General features: G+C 39.6%; 1 protein-coding gene across 5 annotated transcripts in view; it reads right to left on the bottom strand.

Moving 5' to 3' along the window:
* Positions 1 to 11: 11 nt before the first annotated feature.
* Positions 12 to 16089, bottom strand: part of mrtfba (myocardin related transcription factor Ba) — a 32740-nt gene continuing 16662 nt past the window's right edge. For 2 of the 5 annotated variants that reach the window (XM_058793584.1, XM_058793582.1), the window contains 14 exons: positions 12552 to 12617; positions 11092 to 11147; positions 10750 to 10825; positions 9457 to 9618; positions 8990 to 9159; positions 8737 to 8874; positions 8399 to 8649; positions 7749 to 7917; positions 6149 to 6937; positions 5949 to 6068; positions 3928 to 4095; positions 3727 to 3843; positions 1949 to 2009; positions 14 to 1459 (listed from right to left, as the gene is read on the bottom strand). In XM_058793584.1, the coding sequence (XP_058649567.1) occupies positions 966 to 1459; positions 1949 to 2009; positions 3727 to 3843; positions 3928 to 4095; positions 5949 to 6068; positions 6149 to 6937; positions 7749 to 7917; positions 8399 to 8649; positions 8737 to 8874; positions 8990 to 9159; positions 9457 to 9618; positions 10750 to 10825; positions 11092 to 11147; positions 12552 to 12617 (2837 nt within the window). In that variant the 3' untranslated portion in view covers positions 14 to 965. Of the gene's footprint in view, positions 1460 to 1948; positions 2010 to 3726; positions 3844 to 3927; positions 4096 to 5948; positions 6069 to 6148; positions 6938 to 7748; positions 7918 to 8398; positions 8650 to 8736; positions 8875 to 8989; positions 9160 to 9420; positions 9619 to 10749; positions 10826 to 11091; positions 11148 to 12551; positions 12618 to 16089 lie in introns of all 5 variants that reach the window. The other 3 variants (XM_058793581.1, XM_058793583.1, XM_058793585.1) reach the window with 3 other exon arrangements.

Genomic DNA, 16089 nt, shown 5'->3' with positions numbered 1-16089 from the left:
AGGCCAGCGACTGACCGACCGACCCAGCCCTGACAAAAGGAGCCACGGAATTGTCACCGCACGGCACGAATCACACACGGAGAGCACCGCACCTCAGCCACCAGCCACCAGCCACCTTGCACCTATTGCACTGCACTTTAATTGAATAAATCCACCCTCCGGGTATTTATTTTGAGCTCTCCTTGTCGCGTGATTCTTCCACCTCGTCACTATATATATATATATATATATATATATATATATATATATATATATATATTATATGTCCCTTTGATCAAACAATTATATCTTTGCTAAATAACAATCAGTAAATAAAAACTTACTGACCCCAAACTTTTGAATGGTAGTGTACTTGCCACTGAATCTTGCAGACACCAGGCTGTTACTGCAGTCAGTGCTGGAAAAGGGGATTCTGGGAAACATGACTTGACTGCCAGATTGAGTCTGACATTCTCATCCTCCACACAGACACTCATGATCACGGACTGGAGCGCTAATGGCGTCATTGCTCAAGGCTCAATTTTCAATTTTGTGCAAACAGAGTGAACTCTACTGTGATGCCACATCATTTGGAACCGACAGCTTACCCTTCGCTGAAACTAGCTGTGAGGATATTTATGGCCTGACTGCAACCAATCCGATGTCAATAGCACATGAATGAAAAAACCAAAATAGCAACACAGCAGAATTCAATCTGCCCAAAAGCAGCTCCCTTTCAGAATGGCACACCAAAGAGAGCCCTAGCCAGCATTACCCACAAGGCTCTTGTGTCTTTTCTGATCAAAAGGTGAACGAGAACAGATGGTGATTAGAACCAGCATAAGTGAAGTGTACAGCTGAGCTGGAGTCTAGTCACATAAAGCTGCCAGACGTGAACCGCTGCCACACAGATGATCAATACTTCCACCATAGACAGACGGCTTGTTGTGCGAGTGAAAGTATAACCGTGTTTGAAGCGATTCCTGTCAGTCCCAGTGCAGCTGCAGATCATGAGCATCCAGGAATTCAGAGGTGATGCCCAATGGATTGAGTCCGCCGATGGACCCAGGCATAGTGATGTCCAGCCAATCCATGTTGTCCAGGCCAGTGTCTTGGAGACTAAAGGACAGGGCGGAGGAGGAAGGTGCAGGCGGGTCGGTGAAGCCCAGCTCTGATGTGTCCATTGGGGAGTTTGCCTGCTCCAGTATCTGGTTTTGAAGCTCCTCCAGCAGGCCCAAAGTCCTTTGCTCCGGCTCTGTGTCCCCAACCAGCGTGCCCTCCAGCAGAGCCTCCAACTGGTTGTCGGAGTCCAGGGAGGCCAGGCTGGGCATGGGCTCCACCATGAGTGCCGGCGGGGGTGCCATCTGCACCTGAGCGGGTGGACGGGACAGGGCGGTGTTGATAGGCAGGGTGGTGATGCTGGCCGTGACAGGCATCATCTTAGGCACAGATGGGTCCTGTTGACTAAAGGGAGTGATCTCTGCAGAATATAGAAGGGGGTGGGCACAAGAAATGAAAAAGTTAACATTTTAGTTTACATTTTTTTTTTTTTCTTCATCAAACTACACTAAAAGTTCAAAAGTTTAGGGTTAAGACTTTTTTTGGAGTCTTTTACTCCAAAAGTAAGGAGTCTTTTCATTCCAATATGCCTATTAAGAAATTAATACTATTATTCATGTTTCTCGAACACCAAGTTCAAGAAACACAAACAACAGTATTCATTTCTTTCAAAAAGAAAATCTTACAGACGGTAAACTTTTGAACGGTAGCAGATGCCAGGCTGTTACCGCAGTCAGCACTGGAAAAGGGGATTCTGGGAAATGTAGCCAGGATAAGCCTGACATTCTCAGCCTCCACACAGACACTCATGATTGTCAAGTGTGAAAATAAACATCTGTATTTGGATTTATAGTTTGAGTTGACAAATGAAAGTGATCTATAGTAGTCTGCAACAAAATGACAAACTCACCTCCACTTTCTATTAAAATGTCAAAGAGATCATCCATCTGTTGACTCGTTGCTGTAGGAATCTGCAAATCGACAAAAAATAAAAATGACTTTTTAGTTCAAGAACAGCATTGAAAAAAAAGGCAAATGAGAAGAAGCAATAATTGCAATAAACTAAACTAACTAAAATAACTACAGTTATCACAGCAGTAAACTATGGACAAGGACTACCTCTGGTTAACTGCAACAAAAATCTTAAGAGACAGTTCTCATGAAATACAAAAGTATTTCTATAGCACCTTAAAAAACACTGTTTACCGAATTCTTTGGAGAAAACATAAAATGTCATATAATAAAATAGTGATATAGTACACTGACTTTTTTTGTGACAGGTGTCGGAGTGCATTTATTGTATATTGAAATATTGAAATTGATTGATATTGAACCATCAAGTATTTCATTTTTCTTTTTCATGGGGGAATTGGAGATAATACTATGAGACCAATATAGATTTTTTTGTCTGTTTTTGTCTGATAAGTATGTACTATGTAAGTATGTAATAACTTAAATTGCAGTCATCATATGGCATCAGAGGACTTGGAATATAGGGTCAGTCCATCTTACATGGTCCATTTTTGTTTCCTAATATTTTGAGTGGTTACCTTTATGTACTAGTACCACAAAACACTGAGACCAAAAAAAAAAGATAAAAAACCTCTGGTCCCAGAGATAAACCAACATGTAAATGAGTGGTATTTTTTAAAAAGAATTCTGTGGTATTTTTAAGCAAATTCTCACCTCCACAGACACACACACACAAAAGATAAGTCTCAAACTTGAATTGTTCTGCATGCACATTATACATACCTCGGTAGCCCCTGCAGAAGGTTTAGGACTGAGAATCAAACTCTTTTCTATTGTAAATTGACCTTAAAAGTGGAACTTTGAGCAAAATTCGAAGTCTAAGGAACAAGAATATGCTAAATGTTTTGAAACACCAATATAGAGGTAATCACTAAAAACTCAAATTTAACCCTTTGACATGTAGGACCACACCATTTTGATCAGTACATCCAGCACGTTGTGATAAACTGCTAAATTTAAATATGCTTTCAGGCTTTGACTAGCACCGAGCTAGAGAGAAACTTGCATAGCGCTTTTCATATCATCACAACCGTTCAGTGTTTTCAACCATATGTTTATTTTAGGTTTCAGACATTAAAATACACGCAAGTACTAACAAAACCTTAAACATAATTAATTGTCATTTGCTGTAATTTGACACATTTTAATTACGTCATTGTGTAAGTAACCAAAGTTTACTCTATTCTTCTCCCAGTTCACCGGCCACTTACGTTCATGTCTTTAAAGAGAATTGGATGAATTTACTTTTTGTAAATCCGTCAGACTCTGATTCTCTGCGTTGCAGTGTAAACTAATGACTCAGCTGGAATATTTTAAACATATTGTATTAAAGGGTTAAAAATGGTCAAGCAACCACTTGAGATGGACTGACCTATTGTACATGAGTCACATGGAATACTGCACATAATTGGTGCATTTTTTTCTGTTTTGGGGATTGGTATTATAGATCGCCATCCCCATTCCATGTATGATAAACAGAGGCTCATTGCTTAAGATCTCATTTTGTGTTTTACAGAATAAAGAAAGGGATTGGAAAAACACTGGAAGTTAATTTTTGGGTGAGGTAAAAATTGACAACTGCTGAAACAAACCACTATTAAACCCAGAATGTGTATGAGCATGAGCATAGATATATAGGAAACAGAAAGTCATCACCTCTGAGACAGCAGCATTCTGTAGGCTGCGCGTCTGTTTGACGGCCTCCTCATAGCGGGGCGGTTCTCTGTTCTTGGGCGTCTGGTTGAAAACTGGGGACTGCTGGATGAAGGATGTCTAGGGATAAAAAACTCAGTGTGCACTCAACTCAAAACAGAACAGCAACATTAAAAAAATCTCAATAAAAGTAGGATGTTCTACTTTGTTTAGTGGCCCATTGATAAGGGTTGATGGGACGAGGGACATCTGAGGTGAGATCCTGTTATCTGGGGAGCTGCTGAGGAAGCACTGAGGTATCTCCAGGCCTGCTGGGTTCTCATTGGTACTGTGCTGGAAGCCTGACCTCTCTGTGGTGCCCACAGGCAGGGTCTGTGTGAAGAGTAAACCAATAGACCATGAGCATCCAGAAACACCCTCTAGCATCATAGAGAGCATTTGTCTTTGTGTTATGATCTTTCTGCTTGGTATGAGAACAAGTCTCTTCAGGTCACGCTGGCAAGGATCCACCAGGCACGGCCGTCGATGAAAATGTTATCGGCTCATCACAACCAATGAGCTCTAGTTACACAAGTCATCCAGGACTCAGGCCAGGCTCGTTCACTATGCCAAAGTAATGGCCATCTAGCTGGGAAACCTTAGCATGGAGCCCTGCTGCCAGGACAGGCCAATTACAGTAGAGTGAAAGCCTAGAAAGAAATGAGACCAACAGCTACCATCTATCTCACTGATGAATGACTCTGCTGGACAGACAAACCTAGATGATCCCAGAGCTCACAGATTATGTTCACTTGTTCTGATTGCACTGATCCTGTTCTTACTCAGATTCCACAGTCATTCAATACTCTGTAAAAAAAAAAAACCTCTGTAGTGTGGATAAAAGTGATATGCCTGGTCTGACGTTTGGTCATCTTGAGAACAACATCAGTGACAACTTTGTGTGCTAAATTTTTTATAGTAAGCAGTTAGACAAAATTGTTTGATTTATCTACATTTCAGATATATTTTATGCTGAACATACTTATTTTTAACATATATCTTTGGAAGACCGTTTCTGCCACTGAATAAAAAAAAATTAAATAAAAGGTAATGAACTCTTTTCATAAGACTGTGATGACACGTTATTTGTATTTTTAAGAAAACGTATGTACATTTATAACACTATTCTTTGTATTATATTACCTTTGCATCAAATTACAAAAAAAACTAGTTTACGCTAATGCGAGGGTGTTTCTAATGCAGCGTCTATGGGAGGGATGGTAAATTTGACATTGTTCTCTCTTCTGACTGCCGTTATCAGTCTCTCTCGATTTTTTTTTTCTTTTATTGAAAGTCATGAATACACTATCATAGAGTTTTTCTTTTGCTATTTGAGCAAATGGGAATGCAAAAAAATATATTTGTGGTACTCTCCCATTCACTGCTCTTCAAGTTAACCCAACTATGATGGCTTCCGCTGCTGAGAAACCTAGAAATGTGAAAAAGGTCCATTGCGACTTATCTCACAATACTGACATTTTTGTCGCAATTGTGAGTTTACATCTCGCTATTCTGACTTTTTTCTTCAGAATTGCAATATGAAATCTCAGAGTTGCATGACAAACTCACAATTGCTGGTGATATAGTCATAATAGTGGGATATAAACTCGCAACTGAGAAATAAAGTCAGAATTCTGACATTTTTTCCCTCAAAATTGTGAGATATAAACTTGCAATTGCGAGTAATAAAGTCCAGTTCTGAGGGGGAAAAAGACTGATGTTCTCAGAATCGCGAGTTTATATCTCACAATTCTGACTGAACTCGCAATTGCAATTAAGAGAAAAAAGTCACAATTGCGAGATACAAACGTGCAATTGTGAGAAAAAGCCAGAACTGTGAGATAAAAAAGTCGCAATTACCTTTTTTAATTCAGTGGTGGAAACGGGCTTCCATATATATCAGCTCAATTACACAGAGTAAAGAAAGCAGATCCAATCACATAATATTATGTTCATATGGTGCTCCAATGGTGGCCTAATGGATAGAGAATCGGACTTGTAACCTGAAGGTCGTGGCTGCCCACTGCTCCGGGTGTGTGTTCACGGTGTGTGTGTGCACTTGGATGGGTTAAATGCAGGACACAAATTCCGAGTATGGGACATCACTTTCTTTTAAATATTTATGCTATTATATGTGTTCAATTATAGTATACGGCAACATATTTGTATTTGGTTATACGACTGACCTGAACTATGTGGTTATGACTGAGCAGCTGTTGTGATGCAGGACTCTCTGCTTTGGTGGGCTGTATTTGGGGGGTCTGAATTATACCTGGCACTGATGGAGGGACAGCCTGCAAAACTGGCTACAAAAAGACATCAAGATTAAATTTAGGTATTGGCACAAGTATATACCTAACACATATATACACAAGTTTTGTGTTACCTGTAGTTTGACATTAGTGTTGGGCAGCTGGATGGTAGTGGTATTATTTGCCATGGGCACTGGAAGAAGGATCTGAGTGCCCCCATGCGGAGTGGTTAGAAGAGTCTGGGGCTGTCCTATGACCTGTGGGACTCCTTGGTGGCTGATAATGAACTGACGGAGAGTAGTAGCTGTCACCTGGTTAGGATGGGCCTCCTCAAGCTTCAATAGCGTTGGCGTAGTGTGTGGACTCAGTGTGCAGTTAGGAGGGACAGTGTTTTCTGTTTTGACAGATGCCAACATAGTGGCTAGACTGGAAGTGTTATTATATTCTGCAGGTGGAACAACCTGTCCACTCCTTTTTTCCACCTCTAGCTGCATCTTCAGTTCTTCCACCAGTTTCTGCTCCTGCTCCAGTTTACGCAGCAGTTCCTCAATTTGTCGCTCCTTTTCGTGTAGTCTCCGGTCCCGTTCCTCGGGAACAGGCGCTACCGTTACTAAACTGCGGTTTTGGCCCTCTGCCTGTCCCTCCATGGATGCGTCCTCTTTGCTGTGAAGCTCTGAAGAACCAGGAGACACAGGTGGAGTGGAGCTCAGATTTTCAGAGGGCTGTTGGATGGGGGATAGGGTTGTAGTGGTGCTGGACACCTCCATAGGTGTGCTGCAGGGCTGTGTGTTAGGTCCTGTGCAGTTGTTGGGTGCAGTAGAGGCATTGTTTTCTTGGAAAGGCTTAAGCCGTTCAATAAGGTCTGTTTTTGTCCCTGACACTGGAAGACCACGTAACTTTAACTCCATTTTCAGCTCTGCCACCTGCCAAAATAAACCCATTATTAGTGAAATTATTAACTCTATAAATATTAGCTCTATAGAGAAAATAAATAATAGAGAAATCATAGAGTGATTTCTGGGTTACCACATATATATCACCATAAAAATAGCTACAAATCATCTGGATTCTACAACATTTAATAATTAAGATGGATTTTTACTGGAGACAAAGCATGTGAACCAAATTTTACATAATGGAAAAGTAATTTATTTATTTATTTATTTTTATTTAGTATACACAAGCGTATTAAAGTTTGGAATTGGAAATTTGAAATTAATAAATTTTTATTCATTAAGGATGTATTAAATTGATCAAAAGTGACAAAAAAAAAGACATTTATAATGTTAAAGATTTCCATTTCAAATATATGCTTATATTCTTTTGAACATTCTATTTATCAAAGAATCCTGAAATAAATGTATCATGATTTGTACAAAAGTATTAAGCTGCTATCTGTTTTCAACGATGATAATAATAAGAAATGTTTTGTGAACGTTGAATCATATTATTTTACAATATATTTTCTGAAGGATCGTGTGGTCCTGAAGACTGAAGTAATGACTGCTAAAAATTCAGCTTTGCCATCACAGGAATAAATTATCATGGAAAACGTCATTTATTGTGTAACAATATACATTACTTTTTATTGTATTTTAAAATAAATCCAGCCTTGATGAATATAAGAAATGTCATTCAAAAGCATTGAAAAACCTACCAACTCCAAACTTTTGAACAGTCATGTATCTATTATTGATTACATTTATTCGGTGGAAAATAAGTATCTGTTGGTACCTTCATCTCCTCCAGGTTGGCAGGTAGTATGCCCGCCTTGCGGTTGGAAAGGGTGCTGTTGGGCCGCACAGGTGTTGCTGTGGGCAGAGACACCACAATAGAGGCAGGAAGGCTGCTGGTGCTGTTGATAGCCACTGTGGCACTGCTGTTTTGGCCTTCTATCACAGGCCTGGTGAGTAGGGAAGCAGATGGGAATAAAGGGAAGAAACAACACTTAACATCACAGAAGGAACAATTCTCAATAAATAAACACCATTGAACAATGCAGAGGCAGAATACAACGACAGCTAAAATAAATCTTGCACAAGAGATGGAAAAGGAAGCAGAGCAATAACCTCATCGACTTCCTGCCATTAATGAAAATCACTAAACAGGATGTGTTATTGGAAAATAGGTAATGGTCCTGATGGCCAACGGCAACAATAATAGCGGTTTTGACATTTTCCACCTAAAACCATTCATATGCAGCCATTGACAAAACACGGCTAGCTTCAAAAGCAAATATGACCTTTACCAAATTAGGCAAGACAAAGGCCAAATGGTTTGCATCTACCGAACTCAACGACAGGATTGGTAAAGCAGTACATACCGAGAACATCAGGGCCTAATACACAGATAACAAACACACAGATCCGGATCTCCTTGCTTACTTGAGAGGTGCAGGAAGGATGGTCTGGTAGTTGTAGTGCTGCTGTTGCTGTTGGCTCAGGATCTGTAGCTGCAAAAATAGCTGCTGTTGTTGTAGTAAACGAGCATATGAGGAATCCATCGGTGCTTGGTTGGGTTCTTGTTTCTGGTCTGGGGGAATGTATTGATGATATTTTAACTTTTTCACACGCGGCTTGGCCTCCTTACTCTTCTTACTGCGGCTCTTGTCCCCAGGTAACTTAGGCTGACTTTGCTGTAAATTGAACAGATTTTCCATTATGTATTACATCTAACCAAGGGGATTTCATTATTTGTGTTGTTTCTTCAGTTCTTTACTGACCTTTACAAGGGTGGGCCCAGACTTCACAGGGGCCACAGTGACTAGCTGAGGCATGGGTGCTGGAGGGCAAACTGATTGCTCATTGGTGGAAAAAGGCTTGAGGAAATCTGTTGAAGTGGTGGTCACTGCAGGAAAGTGCTGTGAAAAACAACACAACACATTATGAATCTCAGGTGTTCTGCAAAACCTAAATTACTAAATTCAGTTTTTTAGCACCATGAGCTCTGAAGTGAAAAGGAGGTGGCAAGAATACCTGTAAGAAGTTATTAGGCAATGGTGAGGATACTTCAATGGCCCGGACCTCCCCAGGTGAGGCTGCAGAACCCTGGGACTCCTGACTGGCTGGCTGCTCTGGTGAAAATGCATCTCCACTGTCCTCATCAGCTGGTTCCTCTAGAGTTCTAGGGTACTGCATCTGACCATCTACCCAATTAAAGCAATGGACAATGTATTAGGGCTGTGCAATTAATCGTATGCAATTGTCATGCGCATCTCATCAGTAAAGCCGGTTCCGTGATTAGTCGTAAATCTCCATCACCTGCTTTCAGATGGAGCGGCATTTACTACACAGAGCCGTAGTTCACTGACAAGCTGGGCAATATCGCAGACAATGAAAGCGATACTGCCTAGCTTGTCAGTGAACTACGGCTCTGCATTCAATTTATGTTCCATGTGCATATTTACCCCAGTTTACTGCGTTAATATAGTTTGCATTTTCACCAATGATGGCCTCCTTGACGCTGGAGTCCACAGGCAGGATGTTCTTCTCCACCAGCTCCATGGGGCCAGGGCGTTGAGCAATCTTCTCATTCAAGTCATCAGCCAATCGAGCTCTCTTCAATTTCAGCTGGGTGGCCTGCAGAGAAGGCACCGCCACCGTCTCTGCCAACCCACCAGAAACCAGAACAGCAATCATTTCAATCCACACTCCTACTGAACCACCACAACAATCCCACAGTGGTCAACTCAATCACAGAAGTAAATAAGTACAGCATCTGGATGACTCTTTTGAAAAAAATTTTTTATTCTGACTGGTTCAGCTGTCACTTCTTTCTGCTGAACTATCTAACTTGATAGCATAATTTGGGAAGTACCAAGGGAAGTCTGCCTGTATTAGTGTTTTTAGTGCAACTGAACGTATGCCTCTGCTGCTGGATCTTCAGCGGCATGGCAAAATGAATAATGTTTTAACACATTTGTGAATATTAGTTTGCAGTCTTTATTGAATCTGAATTCATTAAAAGACTGTGCACAGCAAAATGATGTCAAGAAATGTCTTTCTTTTAAAGGGTTACCCAGAAATGTGAACTGTCACCAATTACTCTTCCATGAAACTTTAGTTTTTTTCTTTGAAACAATAATGAAGACTTAATTAAAACCTGAGAGATTTCTGACCCTCCACTGAAAGTCCATTCCACCAAAAATGTGATACATCAAAAATATAGAAATTGTATAGAAATTCATATGATTCAAGCTGTTTAATCCAAAACATCTGAAGAGATGCAATTTGATAATGAACAGATTTAATTTAGGCTTTTATATATAAACATTGATCGTACATACATCAGTATATATTGCACATCAGATATGGTCAACATATGTTCAACCATACTAGATTTATACACTAAACCAACAGTTATTTAGACAACAAACCTGACTGGTATGGTTGAGCTTCCATTCACCATATCTGTTGTGATCTATGTATATGTGCGTTGCTCAATGTTTATATGTGAATAAAAGCCTAAATTAAATTTGTTCATCATGTAAAGTGATCATATCTCTTCAGAAGACGGAATAATCTGCGTATTTTATATGGATTTCTTTTACGGTCTCTGATTTTTTTCTGATCATCTAATGTGTCAAAGTTTTGGTGGAATGGACTTTCAACGGAAGATTTGAGAGATTTGAGAGCTACAGCTACAGCTTTGTTTAAAAACACAGTAGATTCAAAAAACAAAAAATTCCCAGCAGGCAGATTAGCAGCCATTACATGTATCGTGAATGGAGGATTACCTTGTAAAATGTGCATGCGGACCAACTCGGCCCTTTCTGGGCGGCTGCGTATTTTGTGCTTTAGGAAATTTTCAGTCTATAGAGAGAAAGGATATAGAGTTTCAGAAAACGAAATCCCTCTGTAATTCAGGGATCAGAAAGTAACCATTATAATGATCTCCACTGTGCTTTGCAAATAACAAACACATTTACAGAAGGCTTAAGCTATTAAATCAACTGAGAGGTTCACATGTGTCCCATTACAGAGAGCTGGGCAACCCTGAAGAGGTTTCAGGGAGGATCAGAGAGCCCAGATTGCTCAGGAAAGTGCAGGAGGTCTGGGGCTTGGTGCCCTGCTCTTACCCTGGCTCTCTCAAGGCTGCGGATCTGTTCATGGAACGCTGCAGGGCTCTTCAGGGCTGTAAAGTCACACACACACAAAAGCAGAGCATCAGTCTCATGAGGACACAAGGCCATCACCCACACTTCAAACACACACGGCTCTTTCATCTCCTGCAGTCTTTCTAAATGCTGTAGCGCCTGGTCTCACATATTACTCAGAGCGGAGATGGTGGGCCCACACAGAGATTAGCACACAGACTACACGGTGCCCTTCAGGACCAGACAGCTACCTCTTAATCCCAGCAGAATCTATGCCTGATATTACACAAAGCTATGAGACAGCATGCAGTGTAATCCCATCAATCAGCTCAGACATGGCCAGAGGAAAAAAAAATAAAAAAATGTACGTTTACATAAGTGTGAGCGATCTCACACACTGCTCAGTGACTTGGTTGAACGGAAAAGTGGTTATGAGCAATAACAGAATGAGTGGTGGTGAGGCGAGAGGTGAACTTTTGGAAAAATACCATGTGAATTGGTCACCTATGCCTGTTTGTGAACTATGCTGAAGTGTGAGAATAAACAACTGATTCAAAAGCAGATGTGGTACAGAAACCACAGCACCAACTGATTTCTTAAAAATAAAAAAGGAAGGTTTACAAGACTTAATGCAGGGTTCGTTTTGTTTAGGGACATCAAAAATTCAGGGGACTGTCAAAGACTTTATAAATGTGTCACAATACAACATATGTAATGTGGAACACAAAAGTTACACTACCACTCAACAGTTTGGGGTTGGTCAAATGTTTTTGCTTTTGTGAAAAGTTTCTTATGCTCACCAAGTTGCATATATTTGATTAAAAAAATACACAGTTAAAACAATAATAATGTGAAAACGATTAGAATTTAAAATGGCTTTATTTTAAAGGTTCTATTTGAATATATTTTAAGATGTAATTTATTCCTGTGATGGAACAGGTAGATTTGAACGGTAGTGCAAAATTAAATAGGGAGCAAGATCACTTTTAAATAATGTGACATAATTTTTCTCATTGACACAGAACAATTATTATTCCTTAAATATAAGTTAGATATGCGAATAAAGCCCTGTAAAGTCAATATAACATTTATAGCAGCTTCTTATTCTTTTTGTGCATGATTTATTGGTTAGTTATTCAAAATGTAAAAAACGTTTTTTTAATATTATCAAGATTTTGGAACTTGTTTTTTAGTCTCTCTTACTTTTTAACGTAGTGCCACTTTTCACAATCCAGTTGATTCATAATGGATAAAATCAAATCTTACCATACATTGTTTTTAGATTATGAAGGAAAAATGGGTCACAAAATGCCATTTCATGACTAAAACATTTACATATTTAGTTAATATCAGCAGTTTTCATACAAGAATAAATATGAATCATCCTCTCCCTCCTATGCTGGTGGCACACAGCAGTATTAGATGGCAGGGGCTGTACTCACGTGGCATGATGCCCTGATCAACGAGCTGCTCGCGGGTGCGTCTCTGCTGTAGCCTCAGCTGGAGAACTGGTGGAGAGAAGCAGAAGCAGCGTTATGTTCTTTACCCAACCTCTAGGTCAGGCTTGTCAACACTACACACAGAATGGAACTTTTCCACCTGATTAGCACACCTACACACACACACACACGCAACAAAAGGAAATCTAACCTTTAGCACGACTGAAATCACACACATTTCCTCTCTAGAATTACATAAGAGCCACCATTCAAAAAACTAGACGTTCTTCCTGCTACCAAAACAACAGGCTCTTGAGCGACCCTTTTGAACCATGCTGTTTGGAAGACTTCCTGGGAAAATTCTCAAGACATTTTTCTTTGCCCTCTTGGCTAAGCCTCCCGGATTTACTTGGCTGATTATAAAAACAGCTCAAATTGGTCAGAAAGACAACATGATAACGTCTGACATTTATCAAGAATCATGAGCTCTATTAGCTGGGAATTTATAAATCTATGACGGCAAGTTCAACGCACAGCTGCATGTCACACATGCCAATATCTGCATGAGGTGATTATTAAATTTTTGTTGTTAATGCTAAGTTCATTTTATGCATATTAATAAAACATTTACTGTCAGTCTGCCAGTGTCAAATGCAATGATGTTCTACATGCTTAAAGGCAGAAACAGAAAGGTTTAATCTGACTAAAACCTGAGTCAGTTTACTGTTAACGAAGTCAGCTGAGGTTGAGCAAACGAAACTCTGGAGGGTGCTGAGGGCACATGATTAGCATTTTATTGTTTTCACTATGAATCTGTGCACTTAAAGCTGCAGTGTGCAATTTCTGCACCACTTGTGGCACTGAAGAGAACTGTATGAACAATTACTACTGATAATCATAAATACTTTTGAAAGAATGGGAAAGTATTTTACACTGTAAAAAGGACTTACTTCAGCTCTGAGAAGAGGAATGAATGCACCATGAAGGAGATAATAATGGGGCCTCTGCTACAGTATAACAGATGCATTCCTGGTGCCCTGACTACACGTGACTCAACATTGACCTTGATCCTAATCAGGTTAATTTTTTACTTGGGGCACAGAAGAAAAAATCGTTTAGGTCTCCTTGATTGCACAACATAACATTGCAGCTTTTTAGGTTGGGTTATTCCACATGATGAGTAAAACATCTTCAATCATCTTGGTGACCCTCAAGCCAATATGATCTCAACACTCTTTCAGATCCTTTCAAAGATTTTTGACAATCAGAGTCTGCTCAAACATGGCAAACACACTGAATTAGCTGTGAGGATCACAGAATTATATAATAACAGTTTATATTATATAATTATATTATTGTTACACACATTGCAATTCAAAAGTTTGGGGTCAGTAAGATTTAAGTCTTTAGTTCAGCCACAACTACCAAGAGAAAGAGCTTTAATCCTGAAAGGTTTAATGCAGCCCTTCCTCACCAATCCGGCAGTAATTAAACTACGGCACAAAGGTGAGCAGATGATGTTCGACTCTCCTCAAAAGGTGGAGGATTTTGTTACTTCACTGTCACTGAAGACATATTCTGCAGTGCTACAAAGCAGCGGGAAGGCGTTGGTTACTGTTTCTATCCTCTCAGCTCAATGAGGGAAAGTTAACGATGAGGTCTGTTGGTGATCCTAACTGCCCTGAAGAGGACAATAACAAGGTGGCCATGGACACTTGTTAATTTCTTTTTGGAATCTTGTCCCTGCCCTGTACGTTCGTCCCCTGATTGGTAAATAATAATGATTTATTTTATTTATTTTTATTTATTATTATTATTATTCTTCGGACTGATGGAGAGCAGGTTCAATCACTATGCTTTTGGCTCAGTGGGCTTTTTGGGGACATGTCTTGCGTTGAAGTGGACTGGTCACGCATCAGCATTTGTTTCTGTTGTTTATGCAGACCTACATTCTCGGTAATGTGCGGTCTGCTTTGGTTTTTATACACAGTTGTTTGTCGTTCCTTGTTCTTGTTTTTTTTCTATGCCCTTCAAGAGACATCAATACTTTTATTTATTCTGCTTTTCTTTTAAAAGGATTATGCATCTAGGTGGATTGGTATCTAGGATACATACTAATGTTTACATGTCACTGGCAGTATGGCATTGCTTTTGTTTCTCTTCACTTAGACAGAATCTTGGCATTGCGAGCACACAATGCATGTTCTGAATATCTTATCACTGAATGTGAATGGCTTAAATTCTCCTATTAAGCGTACCCGGATATTAGAATATTTTCACCGTAAATTGATTTCCTGTGCCCTGATACAAGAGTCTCATTTAAAACAATGCCATGTGGCACGTTTTCAAAACAAGTATTACAAACTGGCAGCCTTCTCTTGTGCTCGTAATAAAACTAAGGGGGTGCTTATCTTAGTCGATAGGAAGTTACATTTAACTACTGAACATACCGGGAATGATGATGAAGGTAGATTTGTTTTTATACGCTGTAAAATACATAATGACAGGTTAGCACTGGTCTCCATTTACTGCCCAAATGAGGCAGACAGTGCATTTTTCACAAATATTTCCAATATATTACTTGAGCAGATTAATTGTCCTTAAGTGATGGGTGGTGATTTTAATGCTGTTTTAAATCCTGCACTGGATAAATCTCACCCTGATACTACAGCTAACCCATCCTCTAAGTTATTGAATAAATTTATCACTGAACTTAATGTAATCGATCTTTGGAGAATCCAGAATACTACATCTAAGGACTTCACTTTTTTTTTTTTTTCTAAAAAGGGTGGAACATCTGATGGGAGGACCTTTCAAATTTTGAAACAACACACCTTTATGGCACAACTTTAATTTTTTTATGTTGAAATCGGCCATTTGTCCAGCCCTCTTGGTCTACATTGGGCAGAAACACATGCGGTGACTTATATGATAACCAGGGACTCTGCTCATTTCAAGAACTAAGAACTAAGTTTTGTTTACCGGCATCATCATATTTTGTCTTTTTTCAGTTACGTTCTGCTCTCAAGGCCTATGGAGTTCCCTGGGCATCCCCTATTTCCTCTCATCCTATATGGGATTGGATCGCACCACCCTCTGGTCAGCCATCTGTTTCTTTAATATATAGTAAACTTAATGACCACACTGCAAAGTCTCTTTCTATTAAATCTATCTGGAATCGTGAATTAACAGGTTTTGATTTATCGTCGACTGGGAGAGGGTGTGGTCTAATCTAATCTTAACTTCTAAAAACTTGGCTCATCGTCTTATCCATTTCAAAGTCATCCATAGAGCATACATAACTCCTTACAAGAGGTTTAAAATGAAACTGCAATCAACCTATAACTGTCATATCTGTAACACTGTGTCAGCAGGTACTTTTCTCCACATGTTTTGGGAATGTCCAATTGTTGTCAATCTATGGACTCATGTGAATTCAGTTTTGTCCTTTTTACTACAAATTGAAATTGAAATTGTTGATGGTGTGTCTGTTGCTCCCCCCTCCCTGTTGTTTGTTTGAGTGGATGTTATTTTGTTGATT

Source organism: Onychostoma macrolepis, chromosome 12, assembly GCF_012432095.1.
Source record: "Onychostoma macrolepis isolate SWU-2019 chromosome 12, ASM1243209v1, whole genome shotgun sequence".
Classification (NCBI taxonomy): Eukaryota; Metazoa; Chordata; class Actinopteri; order Cypriniformes; family Cyprinidae; genus Onychostoma; species Onychostoma macrolepis.
The sequence above is the reverse complement of the archived record's forward strand: the minus strand, read 5'-3'. Positions and strand labels throughout refer to the sequence as shown.